The sequence below is a fragment of the Plasmodium vivax genome, chromosome 14 (genome assembly GCF_000002415.2).
Source record: "Plasmodium vivax chromosome 14, whole genome shotgun sequence".
NCBI lineage: Eukaryota > Apicomplexa > Aconoidasida > Haemosporida > Plasmodiidae > Plasmodium > Plasmodium vivax.
Genome location: NC_009919.1, coordinates 1,477,920 through 1,500,662, shown reverse-complemented (window position 1 = coordinate 1,500,662; position 22,743 = coordinate 1,477,920). Strand labels below are relative to the sequence as shown.

The 22,743-nt window shown below is 40.6% G+C and overlaps 6 protein-coding genes across 6 annotated transcripts, besides 9 other annotated features; 4 read left to right on the top strand and 2 right to left on the bottom strand.

Moving 5' to 3' along the window:
• Positions 1-277: 277 nt before the first annotated feature.
• PVX_123530 (hypothetical protein, conserved) lies at positions 278-2,578 on the top strand (the record flags this gene model as incomplete). Its single annotated transcript, XM_001617217.1, has 7 exons — positions 278-906; positions 1,052-1,083; positions 1,290-1,458; positions 1,638-1,724; positions 2,007-2,139; positions 2,285-2,344; positions 2,476-2,578. The coding sequence occupies exons 1-7, from the start codon at positions 552-554 to the stop codon at positions 2,576-2,578; spliced, it is 939 nt and encodes a 312-aa protein (XP_001617267.1). The 5' UTR covers positions 278-551.
• Positions 1,235-1,265: a microsatellite.
• Positions 1,514-1,534: a microsatellite.
• Positions 2,579-3,465: 887 nt separating the features above from the next.
• On the top strand, positions 3,466-3,885 carry PVX_123525 (hypothetical protein, conserved; the record flags this gene model as incomplete). The annotated part of the gene is made up of 1 exon (XM_001617216.1): positions 3,466-3,885. The coding sequence occupies one exon, from the start codon at positions 3,466-3,468 to the stop codon at positions 3,883-3,885; it is 420 nt and encodes a 139-aa protein (XP_001617266.1).
• Positions 3,886-5,198: 1,313 nt separating this feature from the next.
• Positions 5,199-8,438, bottom strand: PVX_123520 (DNA-binding chaperone, putative; the record flags this gene model as incomplete). Its single annotated transcript, XM_001617215.1, has 1 exon — positions 5,199-8,438. The coding sequence occupies one exon, from the start codon at positions 8,436-8,438 to the stop codon at positions 5,199-5,201; it is 3,240 nt and encodes a 1,079-aa protein (XP_001617265.1).
• Positions 8,439-13,083: 4,645 nt separating this feature from the next.
• Positions 13,084-16,398, bottom strand: PVX_123515 (MAC/Perforin domain containing protein; the record flags this gene model as incomplete). Its single annotated transcript, XM_001617214.1, has 1 exon — positions 13,084-16,398. One exon carries the CDS (start codon positions 16,396-16,398, stop codon positions 13,084-13,086), a length of 3,315 nt encoding a protein of 1,104 aa, XP_001617264.1.
• Positions 14,471-14,490: a microsatellite.
• Positions 15,981-16,007: a microsatellite.
• A 2,480-nt stretch (positions 16,399-18,878) lies between the features above and the next one.
• Positions 18,879-19,469, top strand: PVX_123510 (S4, putative; the record flags this gene model as incomplete). The annotated part of the gene is made up of 1 exon (XM_001617213.1): positions 18,879-19,469. One exon carries the CDS (start codon positions 18,879-18,881, stop codon positions 19,467-19,469), a length of 591 nt encoding a protein of 196 aa, XP_001617263.1.
• Positions 18,970-18,998: a microsatellite.
• Positions 19,119-19,141: a microsatellite.
• A 1,113-nt stretch (positions 19,470-20,582) lies between the features above and the next one.
• Positions 20,583-20,629: a microsatellite.
• Positions 20,630-20,663: 34 nt separating this feature from the next.
• Positions 20,664-22,324, top strand: PVX_123505 (hypothetical protein, conserved). Its single transcript, XM_001617212.1, has one exon. The coding sequence runs from the start codon at positions 21,119-21,121 to the stop codon at positions 21,983-21,985; it is 867 nt and encodes a 288-aa protein (XP_001617262.1). The 5' UTR covers positions 20,664-21,118; the 3' UTR covers positions 21,986-22,324.
• Positions 21,799-21,828: a microsatellite.
• Positions 22,022-22,050: a microsatellite.
• Positions 22,325-22,743: the final 419 nt, after the last annotated feature.

The following is a 22,743-nucleotide window of genomic DNA, read 5'->3' as shown; positions in this document are numbered from 1 at the left end:
ATGATAAAATAAGCGAAAATGATAAAGTGGAGTTTCCCCTCCAGTATTCACGAAAAATGAGCAAATGGGTATAACCGCATTTGCACTCGTAGAAGTGCGCCAAAAAATATGCCATTTTTGTTACGCATATAAGGGAAGAAAAGTAGCTACATAGGGTGACGGAAAAGTCGCCCCTTTTTTTTTTTTTTTTCCATAAATGTATAGTATAGTAGTGTACGCATTATATTCCCAGAAGGGAAAAAAAAAAAAATTAACATATGGTTTGCAAAGACTGGCTAAGGTAGGTTATTTAAAATCCCCATTTTCCAGCGCAACGTCCGATCAATCTTTCGCAATTAATCCATGTGCTCACTCATTTTCCGTTTTTACAAATTTGTCCTATTGCGACGACTGCAACATCGTTCATGTGTAGCGATGAGACTACGCCCATTTGCGTGCGCGAGGTGGACGTCCTGTACTTAGCGCGTTCAGCGCGTTGGCCCACATTTATTCAGCGACTCATTTATGTGTGAACGTATCTGTTCGTTTGTCCGCTCATCCGCTTGCTCAAAATGCGGGACAGCGTGGACGTAACAACTCTGCTGGAAAAATACACTTTGAACTTTCTTACTTCCCTGCTGGAAAATAAGAAGCAAAAAAAAGTTTTGTCAAAGGGGAAAATTCTTGAAATGGCGAGACTGTTCTGCATCATCGAAATCGTTTCGAAAAATTTAAAGGACAATATGCATTCCACATTGAGACAAATATTTTACACAAACCCACAGTTGTTCATTTCGCAAAAAGTTTCAAATGTAACAATTGGAAAGTTAACAAAAATTGTAAAAATTCCAAGAGAGTTGCTAAACATTTATAATTCCCCCAAAGGAATAATCAGAGGAAATGTTTTCCTCCGGGAAAAAAATTCAAGTGAATATAAAATCGCGCAACGATGGTTTTATGTTCCGTCACCCTCGTCTACACAGATGGCGCGTTATAACTACTCATATGTACATGTGCACATGGCTGGAGAGCCGTCTTCAACTAACGCGCGTCCAACTCGTTTTCGCTTTAGGCCCATGGGTTGACTGCATGAGTATTTTTGAAGTCCGTCAAAGGGAGCATATCGCACGGCCGTTGAATGAGGCCACACCAACCAAATGCATGCCTGCACATATAGTCACGCAGTTAATTAGTGACCAACTTACTTACCATGTTACATGTCGCTCCACGCATTATATACCGTTGCTCATTTCCCACTTCATCATTTTCGAATGCGAAACGGCACCCCCTCTCCTTCACACCTTTTTCAGACGAGAGGGCACTTGATATGCCCCTTTGGAGTCTCCGATATAAAAATTTCGCCTGACGTGAAATACGTCCTAATAGTGGAAAAGGAGACGATTTTTTTTAGGCTGCTTCAATCGGATTTCATTTCGAATTATGGGCCCTGCATTATGATTACGGCCAGAGGGTTCCCAGGTTGGCGCTCTCGGGGATGACTCCGGGGGGTGCACATGCATGCGGGAATGCCTATATGTGCTCGGCCTTGCACATACGAGTGCATATGCATACATATATATATATATATATATATTTACTTATATACATTTATATATTTATATGTGCGCACACCCTTCCGCGTGGCCCCCCTTTTACAGACCTCAACACCCGGCAACTCCTTTACGAAATCCGCAGATGCAACGCAGGCTTGAAGATTTTCTGTCTCACCGATTACGATGCTTATGGTTATTTCGAGGTGGACGCGTAGAGGGATGCGCGCGCCGGCAGTGTCATTTCGTTCCACCGTAAGCGCTGCAGCAAATACGTTACTTCAACAGCGAACATTTTTTGTCCTCATGAAGGTCTAAGCATAGCGTTCACCTATACCTCGAAGATGGAGTCAAAAGTTTACTGTTAAGCAAAATGTTGAAAAAGGAAAAATAAAAAAAAAGATAATTTTTTTTTTTTTGCAAAGATGCAAGGCAATATATACCTTTTCCCCATCATCCCATTCTTCATAAATATAGACGTAGACGACGTATCAATTGATAATTTATGCTGGCTGAATTTGTTCCCCCCGGAGGAAGGGCTTCAAAAAAAAGTTTTGAAAGATATTGATATAAGTAAACTGACCTTAAGGGACATCCGGATGCTGGACAAGTGGGGATTTTCACAAGTTGCATTTTCCTTCTTACGTGGGGCTAGCGCATAGACAGACACCAGTAGGAAGGAGCAACGAGTTATGCAGAATGGGTGTGCCTATTTATTCTCCCCTTTTCCACTTTTCCCCTTTACCTCCTTGTAGCTTTTGCGAGACAGTAAAAAGTAGCAGCAAATTCCGCGCCTCTGAAATTATCGCGTGGACGTAAGGGGGCAAAAAAACGAAAAAAAAAAACATGCACGTGATGAGAATCAACTGGGGAGGGTGGCAAAATGCTCTTCTGTGGACACCCCCACGCTGCATTTCTCCTTTTCGCGCTTTTTTCCCCCTTGAAGGGAATACGCTAACCACATGAAAACTTCCGGCGTGAAATACGAAGTAGATGCAATTCAAGATATTGAGGAACATTTGAGCAGAAGAATTGGGGAACTCCTTTGAGTGTGGCCATGACAAGCAGTGCACCTCCCTTCGCTTACAGTTTGATGAACACGGGGGGATTCTGAACACACGCTTATATGCACATCCACGTGTCCACCGTTTTGCTTCATTTTTCTGTTTTTTTTTTCCCACAAAGGGGTATGAATAAAAGAGTGTCATTCGTTGGTTACGTAGCCAGCAGTTTGGGGTCCTCCAATTGGGGTGCCCCCTATTTGTGTCCTCACAGCAATAAGAACCCCGATGACTCAAACGAACACGCCACATCTGCAACTTTTAACTCATCACCGCAGAAGTGCGCCTGTGTACCCTTCCAAGTGTCAAAAAAATGATAAAAAAAAAAAAATTAAAAAAACAAAGTCATAGTTTTACACTCATATGTAGTGACACTGCTATGCCCCCGCGCATGCAGAGAAGCAGCCAGCCGATAAATTAAAAAACGAATTATGCGCTTGCAAATCGAAGTATAGAAAAATATGGATGACACGAATTCCCAAAAAAAAGGGACCCAAATACACTATTTAAAATGTTAACCCCTTTTATGATCACTTCCTGTGCGTTGAACTCTCCAGAAAAGATTCATCTTCCATCTCAGCGAAGGTTTCAGATGCCGCCCACCAACGGCCTTCACCATATGAACCAAAGCAAGATAATGTTGTGGCATCTACTGGGCAGAAAAAAGTGAAATGACAGATAGGTGTAAGGACAAATAGCGGCTTAGCTACGCGCATGTATATTTACCCACACGGGGGTGCAGGACGCATTGGAAAGAAGGAACACAGGGACTCATGTGAAAAACGAAAAGGAGGGTATACATAACTGCGGAAGGAAGGATACTCCCTTTTTTTTTTTTTTTGCGTTTTTTTTTCTATCCATTTGCGGTTTATACTATGTTGAAAAGCTGCTTCGAAAACTTAGTCAGATTTTCCCACCAGTGCGTAAGACATTGTTGCAAAAATAAAAATGAAGTGCTGCTAATAAAAAAATTTTCCTTTGCCACGAACGGAGCTTGTATGGGACCCCACAGAGGTAGCATTTTGCGCGGCTTTTATTTCCCCTTTTTAAAATCCCATTTGAACTTTATATTAAAGAAGCAAATAAGCACAAAGCGCAGAAGGTACTTTAAAATAAGAAAACATCAGAAAAAAAAATACAAAAAAAAAAGAATGGGTCTGTCTACCATTCCGTGGATCCCAACGAAAGAGAAAGTGAGGACGTATAAACTGCCTCGGCAAAGCAGACTTATAAATAAAAGATTCATGCGGGATAAGAAGGGTGGCCGCAGGTACCGTTTGAAGAAGCAGCGGTGAGTGCAGGTGGCCCCTCCGATGGATGCATCGCGTGTGTGTGGGGTGGGTGATTATTTGTTTTGCTTACCTTTTTTTGAGTAAGCGGCGCATAGTTTTGTCCTTCCACGTTTTATATTTTATTTCGTTTTTTTTTTTTGTGCAAGCAACCCAGGGGGGAGGGAGATTTCCTTCACTCCGCGTCTAACGAAGAAACACAAAATGGTGGTTCCTCTGCGCGCGTTTTTCTATAGCGCATCGCGTCCACCGTGTTACTGCGGCTTTTTTCGTTTCTAACTCGGCACTGCGTAGCGGCAGGGAGAGGTTTCTACGCGGCTTTTACGCAGTTTCTACGTGGCTTCTCTGTTGCTTCTACGCGGCTTCACTGCCGCCTCTCCGCTCCTCTCCCGCGCGACCCATTTGAATAGTCAAACTTAAAACTGAAAAAACAATGTTGCAGAGTTGCGTCTAATAAGATTTGTGGAAAACCTACTGCGATGTAAAAGACATTGATAAAAAAAAAAAAAAAAAATAGCGAGTGACAACTTTAATTATAAACAGGTGAAGGAATAAAACAAAATTATTTCAGAGGGGGCGTGTACGTGCAAAGGGGGAAATGAACGGGGAAAGGCTAATGCGAAATCGCGTCGGCGAAATGCAAAAGCGGAGACCCAAATGCGACGACGCAGAAACGCAGGGGAAAAAAAAAAAAAAAAAAAAAATTAAAAGTTAAGGGCGAGCACAAATGCGAGCGCAAAAAAGTCATAAAAAAAACTTAACAAAACGATTAAACAACGCAATTGATAACGAAAAGGGGAAGAAACGAATCTGTTCATTCACATATCTTTCGGATAAAATGAATAAACTGAAAAACATACGTTCGTACAAATATGCACAATAGATTATTACATGTGTACAGAAGTACATACAGCTCTGGGTTTAATTAGTAACGCATATAAAATGGGGGCATTCACCCCCGGGTTTCGTGGAAGGATGCCATGTAGGCGGTCTGCATTTCGTTCTACCATTGAGGGCCAAACAGAGTGATGCATTTCTCATTACATTATTTTTGTGTAGCTTGTGACACGATGCGGTAATAGCACTGGCATGATCTTCCTCCCTCGGCCTGGAGAATTTCCCTTCTTCCATTTTCCCTTGGGAGGGGCATCCTGGCGCTGCACACATGTATATGCCAAGTGGAGTGCACCCCCCCCCCCCAAGGTCACACTTTTCTTTAACAGCCAAAAGGAGGACCCGTCGTGCATACTGAAAAAGGTACACTTGCACGCGTTTGCCACGAATTGGAGGCTTGCCTAACGGTATAATGTGCCTGCACCCTACTTTGCCGCCTTCTTGGCTAATATCTGTGCCCGGAGAGTCTTCATTCTGAGGATAACTTCCTCCAGCGTCCTTGTCTTAATCTCAGAGGCCACTAACTGGAGCCTCTCCTTTTTCGGCAAAGACGCAGGGTGCTTCATCAGCGCCTGTTCCAACAAATGCTGCTCCTGATGTGTCCACGGCCGCTTCACCTCCGCGTGGCCATTCAAACTAGTGCTCACATTGTTGCTCAAGTTATCTGCCGACTTAGCTGTCAAGCCATCTTTCTCCGCGGCCGTCACTTTTACATCCCTCTTATCCAAATTATCGTCGATCTTTTTCATCACTCCTTTATTTTGATTTTTAAAATTATCAAAGGGAGTTTCTTCAAAGTTTCTGCTTAAATTTTTTAAAGTTTCATTTTCGAACATTTCTTTCGTCTTCTTTATAACTTCTTTCACACTTTTGGTTTTTATAAAATTGGAAATCAGGTTCCATCTGTTTTTCGTTCCCCCTGGGTAGGATTTCAATGCCTTCGCAAGCAGGGAGACTTCCTGGGCGGTCCACTTCCCGCACATGTTACTACCGCACATGTTATTACCGCCCATGTTACTAGATTCTTCACTCTTCTTTTTGTCATTTTCGGAATGGTTACCACTTCCCTGTTCATTCATTAACTTTACATTTTCGCTAACCTGTTGACGCACAGGGGAGGGGCTGCTATTCATGGTTCCCCCTCCTGCTACACGTGCATCCTTTTCGGTTTTGCTCCTTGTAATTGTGGCTTCCTCCGAATCCCTTTTTTGCTCCTTTTCCATAACACGGGTAAATTCGTTAATGTATTTTTTAAATATCAGAATTAACAACTCGATTTCTTTGTCCCCCAGTTGTACGTTTTTCAGGTGGCCTATAAACCCGGTGGTTCTGTTTCCTCCACCGTCGTTGCTGTTCTGCGTTTGACTAGTCACTTGGCCCGCCACTTGGTTGACCGTTTGGCTAGCCACCTGCTTGCGCGTCGTGCTGCTTGCCGTGCTACACGTTGTACTGCTCATGGTGTTATTCCGCATGCCCATGTTTTCGGAGGGGCTCCTCTTGGAGCCGTCGCTGTCGGGAAGTTTTGGCTCTCCTGAACTCACCCCGTTGGGTACCTTCTCCGCATTTACTAATTTGTTCTCATTCAGTTCGTCTTCTCGTTTGTTACCACTGGGGTGCACTTCCACTCGTGGGTCGCTACCCCCTGTTTCGATTTTGCTCTGGTGCAGATGGTTAACTTCACAGGGGGGGCTTTCAAAGGAGGCGTTGCTATTCATCCCTTGGTTGTGATTGGCCTTCTCCACGAGGAAGTTATCCTTATGGTTGCTGATCCTATCGATGTGTCCATTTAGCGCGTTGTTATCCTCCTTCTTGGTCGTATAGTCTGTGCAATCAGCGGGGTGGTTGGACGGGTCCGCTTTGGCGCACTCGAGGGGGTCCTTCCTCACTGCGTTATTTGAGTCCTGCTCGGCAATTCCGTTTGTCCCTACCAAGTTAGTAGATACATTTTCATAAACACTGTTGGTGTTAACTGGGGCATTGCTATCACTATTACCATGTGCAGTGTGCGCAGAATCTTTCCCCCCCTGTGGCTGCTTATCAACTTGGGCATCGTTGGAGGCACCCGGTTTTTCCACAGAAGGAGGATTCCCCTTGTGGAGGTTAAAATTGAGAAACACATAAATGTCGTTTATAAATTCACACAAAGTTTCAAACGGCATAAGGGACAATCTTTCCTGTACCAAATCTGAGTCTACATGTTTTGCTAGCTTCGTTAAGCACAGCGATTTTATATGGTGCCTCCAAATTTTGACAGCTGCTTTGTTGTCCTTATTTTTTTTATCACTGCTGGGTAGGTTGGGGGAACCCTCCTTTTCCACTTCGTTCATGGTGGCATCTATTCTTTTCTGTTTCTCCAAAATGGCCAATTCTTTCTTCTTCTGCTTCTCCAATTTGAGTCTCTTATTTTCTGCAATAATTCTGGGGTCGTTATTGTAGGCTAAATCTACCAATTTGATAATTCTTAAATTTTCCGCTTTGGAAGCCTTTTTCTGGATTTTTTTATTTTCTCTTTCCATCCACCTCCTCTCCTCTCGACATTCCGCTTCCTCATAGTTATACTCATTTTGGTATGAGAAGTCTCTCCAGTTGATAAAATTATACCAAAAGTCGTAAAAATATTTTACATTTTTTATATCTGTATGTTCATCTCCTATGTCCGGCACTGGTTTTTTCGCTGACCACTTGGCATTTCTCTTAAAAACAGGTCTGAGAAATTCATAAAAGTTCGGGGCCTCCTCCAACTCGGTCAATGTTGGAATGTATTCATCAAATGGGATGGAACTGTCATACTGTTTTCGAAGGGTCTTATCTGACAGGACGGCGTAGGAGTCTTGAATTTTTAAAAACATGGTTTTTTTTTCTTCAGGCGTTAACTTTTCTATGTTGTATTTCTCCATATAATACATGAAATCCTTTTTGGTCTCATGGCTGTCATGTTGCCCTTTCCCCTTAGCATTATCATCGTTTTTGTCACCGTCTTTTCCCTTTTCCCGTTCCTTTTTCCTCTTTTTTTCCTTTTCCTTTTGATTTAGAAAACTCGTGCCTTTGTTCTTATCAGGGTGAAATAACAGTATAAGTTTTTTGTACGACGCTTTAATGGTCTCCAAATCATCTGCCTCCTCTACACTTAAAACCTCATACACATTTATGTTATTGTTTATGCATTTTTTCACTAAATTGGAGCTCTTCTTATTGTTTGCCTTTTCCTGTTTCTTCTTACTACTACTGTCCATGTTATTCGCATCATCATAATCATCTTCGTAATTTTTATCCTTGTTATTTTTCGTGGACCTCTCTTTGTTGTAATCGCCACCCTGGTCCCCCTCGCTGTGGGGTTCCCCTTCCCCCTCATTCTTCACTTTAAGTTCATTCAAGTAATCTATTTTGTCTTTATAGAGAAATATCTCCTCTATCGGGATGTATTTACCTTCCTTTGCCTTTTTCTTCTTCCCTTTTAACAGAGCAATTTCGTATTTTACATAAAACATAAACCCCGCCGGTTCGACCTTTTTCTTTCTTATACATACACCATGATGGGGGGAGACGTACGGTAGGCTGCTCACTTGGCTAGCGTAGTCCTCTTCATTTTTCGCGTTAATGTCTTGTAGGCAAAACTGTTCTTCTTCGCCCTGTGTGCACGCATTTTTTGGGAATATCTCTTTCATTTTGCTCTTTCGGAGGGGGTAACCGACAGGTCGAATATGACGTGGGGAGTGATAAACAAGTTTGGTGGGTGGACTGTCGGACGGGTTGGCACACAGCTCGTCGGACGGCTTTCTCTGCTGAACTGCTGGGTGTACAAACTGGTGCTCAAATTGATCGCGCGGAACTGGCCGTCACGCGGGGGCTTATAAATTCTTTTAAATTATAAGTGGTTACCCCAGGGATCTCGCCGCGCGTGGGCATACACACATACATGCGTACATACATACATACACGATTACACCTGCCAACACACACACATACACTTGCGCAAATGCGGCGAGCTACACGCGGCGGGCGTCAACACAGGTCGGTTCATTTGCAAGTGCTCCCCCTTTTCCCACAAACAGTTGTTCACATGTACGCGCACACAGAAATCCCCCTATTCTCCCTCTCACCCCAGAAGGCCAACTTTCACCGATTTAAATGAAAACGTAGGGGCGCGAACGGACGGGCCAGGCGTCTTCAATTCTTTCATGCCGATTTTGACTGTCAAAGTGCTGGCCATCCGCGAAGCTCGCTCACAATTACGCAAACGCGTGTTCGCGCGCATGTACGTGCACATATATGTACATATATTTATTTGCACATGTGTATAGGTGCACACGTGTATAGAAATGCTTATTTACACCTGCGCCATGCATGTCAGCATATGCGAATGCGCGCGTGGGGGCTGCCGCTCGTGCGAGCATAAAATTTTCCCTTCATCTGTGCATCAAAAAGGAAGTGTTCTGTAGGGGGAGGCAGCATAACTACGCGGGCAAGCACGGACAATAGGCACAAGTGTATATATAAATGTACATAAATATATAGGCGTATGTGCATATGTACATATGCCATACATATGTCCGTGCGTACGCACGTTTGTGCTGGCGCCGGGCTGTAGACTGCTAAATGACGCTTGCGCGGGGTGGGCGATTCGATTCATGCGCATAAATTGAAAGGGCACATGTTACTCAGTTATTACATGCATAGTTATAAAATTACAAAAAAAAAAAAAATGCTGAAGGGTTAATCCCTCCCTCTTATTTTTCAAATTAAAAAATGTATAAAGAAAAAGAAATCCCACTGAGGTATACGTAACCCACGCATGCACGTACGAGTGGGAGGTACGTCATTATTGCTTACATAATTTATTTCCATGTGATGATCTCTTCACTTGAAAATTGCGAAAGGTGGCTGAATAAACCTCATTGTACAGGGAAAGAAGTGAATGGCACGAAGTTAAAGAAGGGCGAAATCGTTCGTTCGCACGAACAAGTAGTATACGTATGTATATATATATGTATATTTTTGTACATGCGTGTTTACACGTATGATCCTTAAAAGGCTTTTTTCCTCTCACGTGAAAAGAAAATGGATTAAAGAGCAAGTGAACGTCATGCGACATGACAGAATGGGGGAAGTCAACCATATACAAGCACAAGCGCAGTTTTGTTTCTCCTTTTTTTTCCTTTTTTTTTCCTTTCTTTTTTCTTTCCTTTTTTCGTTTCTATTCTTTCTCTTTATTTTTCCCTTTTTTTGCTTAACATATGAACATTTTAAATGGTGGCGGGGCGCGCCAGAGAAGGGCTAATCGTTTTACAATTTGCCCCCCTCTTCTTACAGCCCCATGAGATGCGTATAACAAATATGTAACGTGGCGAGTCGGTCATATGTAAAAAAATGAATATATAGTGTTTGCATAATATGGAAGCAATCCACTTGATTTATTTTTTTGCCATTTCTTTTTTTTTTTTTTTTCCAGTTTCTGTTTTTAATTTGCGCTTATGAGGAGAAGCATTTGCCAGCAGGGGGTTATATTTTCCTTTCCTTCTCTACATGTTCACTTTTGACTTTGCGCTGATTTTCTGGCTTTTCCTCAATAGCAGCTTCTCCACTGTTTCGTTTTATTTGTTTATTTCCCCCTCATTTTTTGCATCGATTTTATGTAAATAAAAATTGTTCCCATTAAAATGGCGAATTGTACGTTTGCAAAATTTTAATATGGGTTAAAAAAAAAAAAAAAAAAAAAAAACGAATGAACAGACGGAAAAATTTACGTTTTCCCAGCAGCACATAAGTGATTGTTTGAAAAGGGCACATTTCACCAATTAAATAATCGAATGAAGAAGTGTGGCAGTTTGTGTAGGCCGCTCTCGTGCACAACATATCAAAACGGGTGGAAACAGTAAAAGGAGGCGAACTGAAGGAACATCATTAAGTCGTCGTTTACACAACATGAGGAGATTTTTTCCACATTTCCCCGTTTAATCGAAATGCGTATTGAATAATTTTGTGTAGTATGGCGCTTTCTTATAATTTTATTTTATACGGCTTCTACATGGGGAAAAGTTCAAACATGTTATTTCGCCCCCCACGTACCCACTATATTTTTACTAAACATGATGAGAGTTCTACATATGTATACGCGTAGACGAAGGGATAAAATAAATATGCACACAACAGGGTAAATTATTACCTTTACAATTTAACCAAGTGGAACTACGCCCCTTAGGATACCTTATGGCCGACGCCTCCTTCTTTTTGATACGAAAAGTTCTCCATATTTATGTCATTTGCCCCTTTGGACGGACACATTATTAGTGCCTTCCCCCAACGATGGACGCTTACCACAGGGAGGCACAGTTTTAACTATGTTCATTTAAATGCTAAAGGGATGGGCAAAATAAAAAAAGGAGTTCCAAAAATTAGCATGTAACAGTTACTACATTTTTGTCGTCTCCCCCTCGGTCGTTTTAGCCATCTCTAACGTCGAGGGAGTTCTTCGCCAAATTTTTGAAAAAAGGTGGGGACATATTTTTTCAAGTGAGGGGATGCTCCTAATGGAATGGCACTTCCTGCAGCCAACTTCTACAACATCAAAAAAAGGTGTATCCCATTTTTGAAAGCAAAAAAACGAAATATGCCTCTTTGTGGGTATAAAATATGTATAACGTATTTTTTTTTTTCTTCCTTTCCGCTTTGTACCGATTATGCATTACAAATTGTTTCCTACTGTGTATGTTCGCTAACCTTTGAGGAGGAGCTACATTTTGCCCCCCATTTTTGGCGCTGTTTCTTTCACAAATGGGTTACATGCGCATTCTTAAAATTTTTATACATAAGTCATAGGTAACTCTGCACGTGAGCGTGCTGAGCGTTGCCCTCATTACGCCTGAAAGAATTATATGATAAAGGTTAAGCAGCGTTGGTACCCATTTCTTGCCGCGTCGCAGACCCTTCTCAATTTTGCAATTTTAACGAAACCGTTAAGGGGAACTTTCATGGAGTTATGAACTATATAGAAGTCATTTTATTAAAAAGAAGGACCTTAATTTATTTGCATAAAAAGGGGCAAACAAATAAGTGTGATAAAACGAAACGTAATTTTTTTCCACTTCGGAGCAAAAATTTCTATCAATACGTTCAATTACCACAACATTTTAATATGGCTTATTTTTAGGTGCTATAAAGCCATTTGGGATAAGCGCATTACTTTCTATAAGCATGTTTTTTTTGGCTACTCCGGGAATCGAACCCGGGACCTCTTGCACCCGAAGCAAGAATCATACCACTAGATCAAGTAGCCTAACACGTTAACATGTACGAAGGAAGGCAAAGTAGCATCAGAAAGAGGTCCCCCCACATGGCTGCCAAGCCAACGTAAGAGTGTTCCTTCATCGCTTAAAAATTATACACTTGGATACACTTGGGGAGGCATAAAATAACGTAATATACATGTGACCGCATATTTATATGGCAAAATGATGGCCGATTTGATGAGATGGCACCACGTTACTTTCTCAAATAGCAACATTTAGTGGTGTATCCAGGGTATTCCCCCTCTACATAAATTTTTTAAAATTGCGCCTCTACTTTCTAGCATCTCCCTAACTCTTCTCACCACCTGGATGGCTCAGAGTTACGGCGAAATTAATTTTTTTTTTTTTATCCATGTTGTGCACATGGGGGAGGAGCCATTTTTTTTTACCTATGAGTGAATTAACTAAAGTGACAAACAAGGGAATACTTCAGACGGTGAATCGTTTTTCCGTTTTCAGGGAACACGCGAAATGGAACTTTTTCAACGCAGTCCATATATGTGTAGAGTCGGATGGAGGTGCATAAGTGGAGAAACACATGTGTGTGCATGTACGTATCAGAAAAAGGGATACACTTTTGACGCGAAAATGTGCAAAAAAAAGAAGCAGCCTAAGAATGATGCGGCTAAATGGCAAAATTAACAAAGTGGAGTGAAGAAGCTCCACCTTGACAACTTAATTTTGAGGCGATTATTTCCCCCCATTTTTTTAAAAGCAATAACAAGTGGGCGATGAATCCTCGATGTGGCGAAACTTGGATTGTCCGGTGAGACGCACATCGGGGGGATTCTATACAAATGTGTTTAAGCGTATATACGCATAGGACGCAGTGGGGTGAGGGGTAAAAAAATGGCTAGTCCGTTGCATAACTACTGGGGGGAGAGATTATGGTACTAAAAAAAAAGCACAAAATGGTTACAAGTTGGTCACAATTTGGTCACAAGTTAGCCACAAAGAGACCGAAAGATGGCCACAAAACGGTGCGAAAGATAAACTTCGCCGGTGGGGGAATGGCACCCTAACCTCACGCGCGAAGGGGCACCTCGCTTCGGGCGCGACACACCGCCACTATCGCGAGGGAGTACTTGTCTGGCTTAAAAAAGGCGAGCTTGGTATTAATCTGAGTACCCCTTATCTCACAGGTGTTAGATGCTTTAGAGCAGTCCGTAAAATTATTCCTCGCCTTTGAAAAGTTCGTGTGAAATTCGAGGGAAAAACCAAAAACTAAGGAGCTATTTTTTGGACAAGCAAAACTAAGCGACGTATCATCCTCATGCTGATCTGAATTTACATGACCCATATTTTTTACCTTACTAAACGTTTGAATATTTTCTAACCCATTTGTAGATTTATCCACACAAGCAATGTATATCATGCTTTGCTTAATTTTGCTGTTTTGTAACACGGCGGAGCAGCTGGTTTGGCCGGTTCTGCATGGATATATGTCCACCTTATTCGCAGAGGATGAACCTTTGCCTTTCATTAGGGCAAACCCGAAGAGGATAACTAAATTGCCGGGGCACGATGCAGTTATTTTGGGGGACTCCCCTTGCTGGACAACTTGTGTTATAAAGTCCAATGGCTTTTCAGAGCATAATGCCCATATTCTTATATCTGAATATTTTTTTCCAAAGCCATTACCACTACAGGATTCTTTCATCTGTTCACAGCTAGCTATCCCATTCGTGTTGCTTAGGTCTTTATTTTTATAAAAATCTAAATTTAGGGAAAAGCCCATGAGGAGGCTACTTCCCAGGGGGCATGTTAATAATCCTGGAGGAGGACCTGCATACAATTTCTGGGTGCATTTTTCAAGATATTCACCTATGGATAATACGACATGGCTATATTTTTCATGGTCAAATATTTGAACCCCATAAGTGAGGCCATAAAAAGTTAAGGCGTCTTTATACGCTTGTATCATGTTAGGATCATCCATGAAGAAGCTGAAGGGTAGCAACTTGGTTCTTATAGGCATGGAATTCTTATTAATAGAATTAACCCATTTTTCAAAGAAGGTGGAATTTTCTATATTGAGTCCTGGGTTCCCTCCAAGAATGGATACATCCTTTGAGGTTCTAAATTTGCTCACCAGTTTTTGTGTCTGCTTGCTATAAGCTGCAGATAACCCCATTTTGTGAAAGTACAAATTGAAGAACGTTTTTATGCTTATATTGTTATCTTTCAATTTGTTATATTCGTCTTTTTCCATATTCATTTTTATGATTATTTTACCCCCCAAGTATATTTCATGGGCTACATGCGTACCATGAAGCTTGAAAAACATCATCCACTTGTTCACATTTTCTTCACACTGGGGAGTATGTATCTTGTTCATGTAGTATTCGTATGAACATTGGCTATCTTCTTTGAGGCCGTCAAAATTTGGAGGTAGCTTCTTCATGGCGTTTCTAAAATTGTCTGTGAATCTCCAGCTAGTCGTAGTTGGTATTCCAGTATAATAACGTAGGCAATAAATTTTCATCATAAATATGACATTATTTTGTACCTTTAATTTTTTTATCGCATTTTTATACTCTGCTGATGCGGAAAAGGAGTATGGGAAAATGGACGGGGTGCTCACCTTAACATCGGATAGTAATTCCATTTTGTATTGCTCTAAATTTTGTATTTCTTCTACATTTTTGGATTGGCTACACGAGTGTTCAGGGATTACCCACGGGGTCAGTTTGGGCTTGTGCTCCTCTAAGGTGTAGTCCCCCAAGAGTGTGGATTCCCTGTATGGGAGGCCTCCTCCACGGAAGCCGCTACCATAGGGGGAAGTAGTACCATTCGCGTTAACATTGCTATCTTTATTGACGCGCATCTCTTCTATATTGATTTGCAGCACGGGTCCCCTGAACCCTGGGTCGATGTTTATCGTGGGATCTCCTTCTGGGTTCCCCATAATGATGTCGTAACCTAACCCCAGGTATTTTAGCGACAAATCGATATCTGGGTTGTGTCCTTTATCATATGCTGTGTGGCTCTCTCCATCGTTAGGACTATTCGTTAGCGCATTATTTTCATTTTCTTTCATTTGTGTGCCGCCACTAAGTGGTTGCGTATTGGTTATGCTTCCCGTTTCACCCATTAGAGCGTCTCTTAGGTCGAAATCTTTGTACTGTTCATCCTTTCTCTCTGAATTTATCCGCTTCAGATCTTCCATTTCGTTTTTGATGAAGAAATTATCACTCCCAAGGCTGTACGGATTTTTGAAAATACCCATTATGTTATCTTCCCCCAGTTTGGAATTTACAAAATTTTTACCTCCTTTCTGAGCATTGTCTCTTTCCCCTTCCTTGTTCGTATATTTTTCAAAATTCGCATCTGAACGGGTGTGTAGCGATTCCTGCCTTTCCAGCTCCTTCATGATCTCCTTCTCGTTGTTCATCTCTTCATCTTGCTCCTCAGCTTCGCTGCTGATCTTTATTGGGAATTTTATCTGGATGAATTTTTCCTTTTCGAAGTAGTTTCCTCCAGAGTAGCCGATGCTATCGTTGTACGAGGGGGGCACTACCATGTCGTCTGCTCCATTTTGGGGTGGTTCATTATGGGGTAGTTCATTTTGGGGTGGTTCATCTCGCCTGGAGTTGCCATGAATTCTGATTTGCTTTTCTTCCCGCTTTGGATTTTTCTTCAAGTTGGAGGGAGCAACGGTGTCCGTCTCAAAATGGCTAAAGCTTTGGAGATCACTCGGTTCCGCGTGAACATTTTTCTTTTCCTCTTTGGGATAATCTTCTGGCAAACCATGTAACAGGTGCTGCTTATCAGTTTTCCTCGTGAGGTCCATCATGTTTGAGTTATAATTGTGCCTTTTTATGGTCGCAGCTTGCCCCACTTTTTTTTTCCCACTGGGAATTTGTTCACAGCTTCGTTCTTCCCTTTGCAAGTTACACAAGTTGTAATTTTTTTCATTTTTCTTCACGGCGTGTCCCCCTGCGCGGTGCGCTTTTATGAGCATAAAACTGGAACACGTGTTTCCAGCGCATTTCGTGGTTTCTTTTTTTTCGTGCGATTTTGCAGATCGCTCCTGATTTGCGACATCTTTACCATATCGACCACTTCTCAGTGCATACCTGTTGAAGCAACCGTATAGAGGATTGCTTGCAAAGACGCCGTTGCCATTTTGCAGCCTTTTACTTTTTTCCACCGAGTTCACGTCTGCAATGTATGACTTTTCCTCATTTAAAAAATCGGAGGAGTTAAATTTTTCTAAATTGTAATCGTCATCATTTTCGTGGATCAGCGAATATCTGCTTATTTCGCACTTTACATTGTGTGTTGAAAAGTACACGAGGAGTAAATGAGCTAAAACACGTTCTACAGTTGTTCTCATTAATAACGCTTGTGCATGTATAGGTGTAAATGCTTGCGTTGCGCTAGATATTTGTAGCTTAAACGTCCATACTTTTTTCCCCTACCTTTTTAGGCACATGTTTCATTGAAGAATGGCTCCAATTTTGAATGATACGCTTAAACAGTCAAAGACGCGAAAATTTTCGTGGCATTTAAAAAAAATGTGTTCCGTTTTGCTCACACGAAAAGGCGCTTTTCAGTAATGATAAAAAAAAAAATATATATAAATCGCACTTTTTACCTCCGAGGAAAGCACACATGCAAGTTGAAGGGAAAGCCACACATTTGACTTTTGGTTCATCTCAAAACTGAGGAGGTATGCGTGTCCATTGTCCTGTGCAGCAGCGAAGACGAACATCTGCTTATCTGCTTACCTGCTTACCTGCTTACATATGTCTTATGTGAATTTAGCATGACATCTTCATTTAGTAAGAGAAAAAGGCACACTTATTTTGCTATCCATTTCGTGTGCTCAAAAAAAATTGTCGTTTTATGTATCTACATATTTCGCTTCTTTTTTTTTTTTTTAAATTCGGCAGACTTTTAGCTTTACAAAGGAAACAAGGGAAAATAAAAGCTTACCAGGATTTTTTTTTCATAAAAAAATTTGTTTAAAAAATCTGCACATTATTGTGTGAACATTATTTATCTTTATTTAACATTTTTTTTTAATTTTTATGGAACACTACAATGGGGTTTTAATGATTGGCGGGAAAGTACGCAGGCCTTAGCTTAAGAAGTGATAACCTTTTGCTTCTTAAAATTGCGAAATATTTCTTTCCACTTTTTTCTTCATTGTATCGTACATTAAAGCGAAATTACGGGCAACATTTCGCTCATCCAGGTGAACCATTTTGATCGCCATATTGTCTGCATTGATTTGGCATAATTCCCCTTTAGTGGTAAAAAAGTGAATGGACTCGGGTTTCCTACTACGTTCGTTGCACACATGTGCGTTGAAGTGTGCAAAGTTGAAGAGACGGCAAAAATTAGGACAAACTGCATTGGTCAACAAGTCCGATATATGGAGTTAGGGACTTTCACCTTTTTACATGCCAAACTTTATGCACATTAAGAGGACCACCAACATGGGGAACACAAATCATTCCCGCAAATTTTTATGTCATGCTGAGTCCAGAACATCATTTTTTTTTAATTGTAGATCTACAAGGACATTTCCATAAAAATGGTGATAAAATTTTAGCTATTTCGTGTGTGACCCCTTTTACTTCCCTCTTCTTACCAAATGGTGAGCACATGCGAAAAATTACACTGCATAAAGCTATTTTGAAAATTTTGACGAATTCGGAAGAGTCACAGTTTGTAAAGCTATCTGGCGAAAGTATAACGCAGTTTATTTTTTAAAACACACATGGTTAGTGAAGGAATGAATAGCTGTGAGTGGGGGGTAAATAAGAAAAAAAAAAAGTCACATACATGTGCTCACGAAAGAGCTTATGTATGAATATACACATGCCAAAAGGTTGTGCGGAAAAAAAATGGTTCACACAGTTGCAAGCCAGTATTAAGCCTTGTCTGGACCCCCAATTTTGGCTAGTGGTCTTGATCACGAAAATGTGTCAAAAATCTAATTTAATTTATCTTAATCACGTGAATGGTGAGCACCTCCATAAGAGCAGCCAATATGTGCACAACTTGGTTAGCAAATTATTGCAACATTGGCTATTTTTTTTTTTTTTTTTTTTTGTGCATGCGAAAACGTTGTTTTACGCTACATGTCAAAAAAAAATCATGCAAAAAAAAAAAAAAAATATGAACAATGTGTGTTCACTTGATTAAAATGTTCTACGAAACGCTGATTTTTTTTTTTCTTAATTTGGCTTGTTTTTATTTTATTGAATGTTTGAACCAAATGTAACACAACTGCATACAACAGCCAAAGGGAGAGTATAAAAATGTGGACAAGACTCTCAATTTCACCTGAACATGCTACAAAAAAAAAAAAAAAAAACTCCAGATAGCTATTTAATGTGTAAAAAAAAAAAAAAAAATGATCTTTAAGAAACATTTTGTTAAGTGTCTGATCACTGAAGTTGTGCATGTACACATAGCTTTAATCTTTAATTTAAATTTTAATCTGTTTTTTTTTTTTTTTTTAATTTGCAAATATCTTTTTACACCATTTATTTTTAACAAACATGAGAAGGTAAAAAAAAAAAAAAAGGACACATACAATAATTAATATAAAATTATAACATGCTTACTTTTATTTTGTCAAAAATAATTTTGTTAAATAAATGATTCAATTTCAATTCGTGTAACATTTAAATAAACACCTTTCACTTTACCTGTCTTTTTATGCTTCCTCCTTCCAACTTATATTAACCTTTTGTTTGTGTGAATAACTCTCATAAGACATCTTTTTAAACACGTACTTTTTTACGCTCGCGCATCCCATTGTACAAGCACAAATATACACATATATATACACATATATATATGCATTTATTTAACAAACCCCCCAAAGGCAAAATGAACAAAGTAAACCGAGTCTCGATTATTTGTGCTTTCTTGGCACTTTTTTGCTTCGTAAATGTGTTGTCCTTGCGGGGAAAGAGCGGCTCGACTGCCTCGTCTTCTCTTGAAGGAGGAAGCGAATTTTCCGAGCGCATAGGGAACAGCTTATCGTCATTCCTTTCCGAATCAGCATCTTTGGAAGTTATTGGAAATGAACTGGCCGACAACATCGCCAACGAAATTGTTAGCTCCCTGCAAAAGGATTCAGCATCCTTTTTACAAAGTGGGTTTGACGTAAAAACCCAGTTAAAGGCTACTGCCAAGAAGGTCTTAGTGGAAGCGTTAAAAGCAGCATTAGAGCCAACGGAAAAAATTGTTGCCTCCACGATTAAGCCACCACGTGTCAGCGAAGATGCCTACTTCTTATTGGGACCGGTCGTCAAGACTCTCTTTAACAAAGTTGAGGACGTTTTACACAAGCCAATACCTGATACCATTTGGGAATACGAATCCAAGGGTTCCCTCGAAGAGGAAGAAGCTGAAGATGAGTTCTCTGATGAGTTGTTAGATTAGGCATATAACATGGATACTTTTTTTTTTTGAGAAAAAGTTATATGCATAAACAAATGGTAAGTACGCAAACAGGGATGGATAAACAGACGCGCAAGCACCCCCTTGTGGAATCCGACGTTTCGAAGGGACCATAAACATATTGTTGCTAAATATACGAAGTAAACAAAATGGGACCAACATTGTGATATGCCCAATGAGCATTGATTTGTTATAACGTTTTATCTTTGTTTTTTTTTTCTGCCTGAAGTTGTGCTTTTTTTTTTTCGCGTTTCATCCTACTCGCCCTTCGCTTATCACTTATCGCTCATCGCTTATTGCTTATTCGTTTTTTCGCCCTTTCGTTTTTTTGGGAGTTTTTTGATTTTCCTCATTTTAACGCACATTCACACAAACATAAGCACATTGATAGTCCACATTTTATGATTCCCCGTATGCGATGACATGTTCCCTCATCATATGTGTGTACGTGCGCACGTTCATATGAGAACACGTTCCTATGGGCATGCGCGCGTATATATATTTTTTGCCAATATGCTTTTTTCCTGCGCAAATAGATAAACACTAAGTGAAATTCGTAACATTTTAAAACACGTCAACATTGCTGTGTGGCAAATTCTTGGCTCACCGGAGCGAGCAGGCGAATTCTGCGTAAAAGGTGATAAAACTGGTTAGAGGCGATAAATTTGGTTAGCGGCGATAAATTTGGTTAGCGGCGATAAAATTGGTTAGCGGTGATAAAACTGGTTAGCGGTGATAAAACTGGTTAGCGGTGATAAAACTGGTTAAGCGGTGATAACATTCTGCGTAACTTCTGATTATGTGTCGCGTGCCGCGTCAATTGGGATGGCAAACTGGGCCGAAGGGGCGGTAGGCAACTGTCCCTTGGGCCGTTTCGGCGCATCAGCCAAAAGGGAACATATACGAATATATATATACATATATATACATATGTACAGCTAAAAATCATCTCCATTTGAGCAAAAAAAACACAAGGGGGGGCGCACACGCGCATCTAGCCATCCGGTTAGCGCAAAAAAAGGTGCACAAGACGTGCAAAAAAAAAAAAAGGCTTTCAAGGTCTTCCTTATGTACATATATGTTTGCACATGTATGTATATTTTCATTTTGGCTCAGACCCCCCTGACTCCTTTTCAAATATCTCTATCTGTTATAAACGGTCCTTATGGCCTAAAAAGGTGCAAGCATCATAAAATGCGACGCAAAATGGATCATCACGGTGCTGAGCTTAAGCAGTAGGGTTTCGCTAAAATGGTAGGTGAGCATAATTTTAGTAAGGCTATCTTAAAAAAAAAAAATAAATAAAATGATAACGCTTTTGCTACATCGCTTCAAAACGAGGGCACAATTTCGATTTAGCATTTTCTCAGAATTATATTTGCTTATTTAGAAGTAGCTCCTGTGTGTTTATGAAAACGCGGCAATTCGGCTAATACCATAAGGCCCCTATTTTGAGGAAGCACTTCAAATTAGCTATACATAAAAAGTAAGGAAATATATATTATATATATATATGTACGAACGAACGAGCGCGTAAATCATTTGCACGCGAACGTAGAGAATACACGTAGGTATTAAGAACGGCTAGTCGGCACCCCCCTTTTGCAATAATTACAACCAACTGATCAAAAATGAAGAACTTTGCATTTCCCATATTAAACATTTCGAGCCTATTTATTCTGTACTTGAGTTCGCAAAGCGGGCTGTACAACTGCATGAACACAGGGAAGACAGCAAGTAGTGCGAAGCGTAGTAACGAAAATTCCGGTGTTAATGATAATAGCCTCTCGACTGAATGGAGCGAAAAGGGTTACAATTTTATGGACTTAGTAAAAAATGGCTACTTAAAAAATGAGGGAGATTTAGATGAAGTGAAGGATTACCTAGCGGATGAGTTGGCTAGCAAAATAAAGGACAAATTAAGTGACTTTTTAAAAGACGAAAAGATTTTTTACGATTTAGAAAACATGGACGATCAAGATAAAAAGGATTTAAAAAATTACTTGAAGGACATGTCTGAATATATTGGCTTGAAGGCTGCCGATATATTAAACAGCAATATAGAGGAATCCCTTAAACCCCTTTTGTCCAACAGTTCCTTCGCCAGTTTAAAGGAAGCCATGGGGAGTACCAGCGCTGTTGACTTAAAAATTGACGACGAGGATGATGAGACAAAGGAGGAAAAGGCAAAGGAGGAAAAGGCAAAGGAGGTAAAGGCGAAGAAGGCAAAGGCGAAGAAGGCAAAGGCAAAGAAGGGAGATTCCAAAAAGGAAGATTCCAAAAAGGAAGGTTCCAAAGATGAAAATGCCAAAGACGAAAATGCCAAAGACGACAATTCCAGTGACGGCAATTCCAGTGATGACAATGCCGATGACATGGACGTCGATGAAGCGACCGAAGATTTCATTAACGAGTTGGTGGACGTATATGAAGAAAACCAGCAAAAAGACTTGGAAGAGTACGCGCAAGAAATAAAAACCCACAACAACCTAGATTAAGGTGAACACCGGGACAGAGCAAAAGAAGGCAACCACACCGTGAAGCGAAGAGCCTTTGTTCTTTTTGCAAGTATTTCCCAAAGGAGCAAGTGCACACATATTTCGTCACAGGGCAAAAAAACGGATTAATAAAAAAAAAAAATTCTTTTCTTTAATTTCAAGTTTTTCCTTTTTCCGCGTCAGTGCTCCATTTTGGAGAAAACTTCGATGCTTTAAATTTTTCCACTTTTTTTTTTTTTTCATTTACTCTTTAAATTAATGTGATGCTATTTTTCATCAATTTTTTACCTATGATTGTGATTGTTCGACATGAAGTTAGTACGCCAACGTTTAGCAGCCCCTTCTGCGTGGATGTGAAAATTCAAGTCACTACATCAGTGTGATAGCGCTAATGTCGAATTAGTGTGCAGTTATGTCACCTTCTGAGTGTGGCGTTTTTCGTGAGTATATGCTCACGCAGGTGTGGTATATTATGCTGTTCAGTTTGCCGCTCGTTTTGCCGCTCCCTTGCCGCCCATTTTTTGTATAAGGTGGACGGGATAATTTCATCGAAGGCAAAATGGTGTGCATGTAGAAATGTTCCCACGCGAACTGACACACGTAAAAAGGTGTCCCACTGCACTTGAACGACGATGCGCAGGGCTTCGCTAACGCCGAGGGGGAAATCCGCTCAATGTGTGTATGTACACATGCCACAGTTGTGTCGATCTCTTTATAAGTAAAGAACAGTTCACCCCAAATGAACAGCCCCAAAGCTG

Coding starts and splice junctions, on each gene's coding strand:
- PVX_123505 (XM_001617212.1), top strand. CDS start 21,119: ATGAAGAACTTTGCATTTCCCATATTAAACATTTCGAGCCTATTTATT.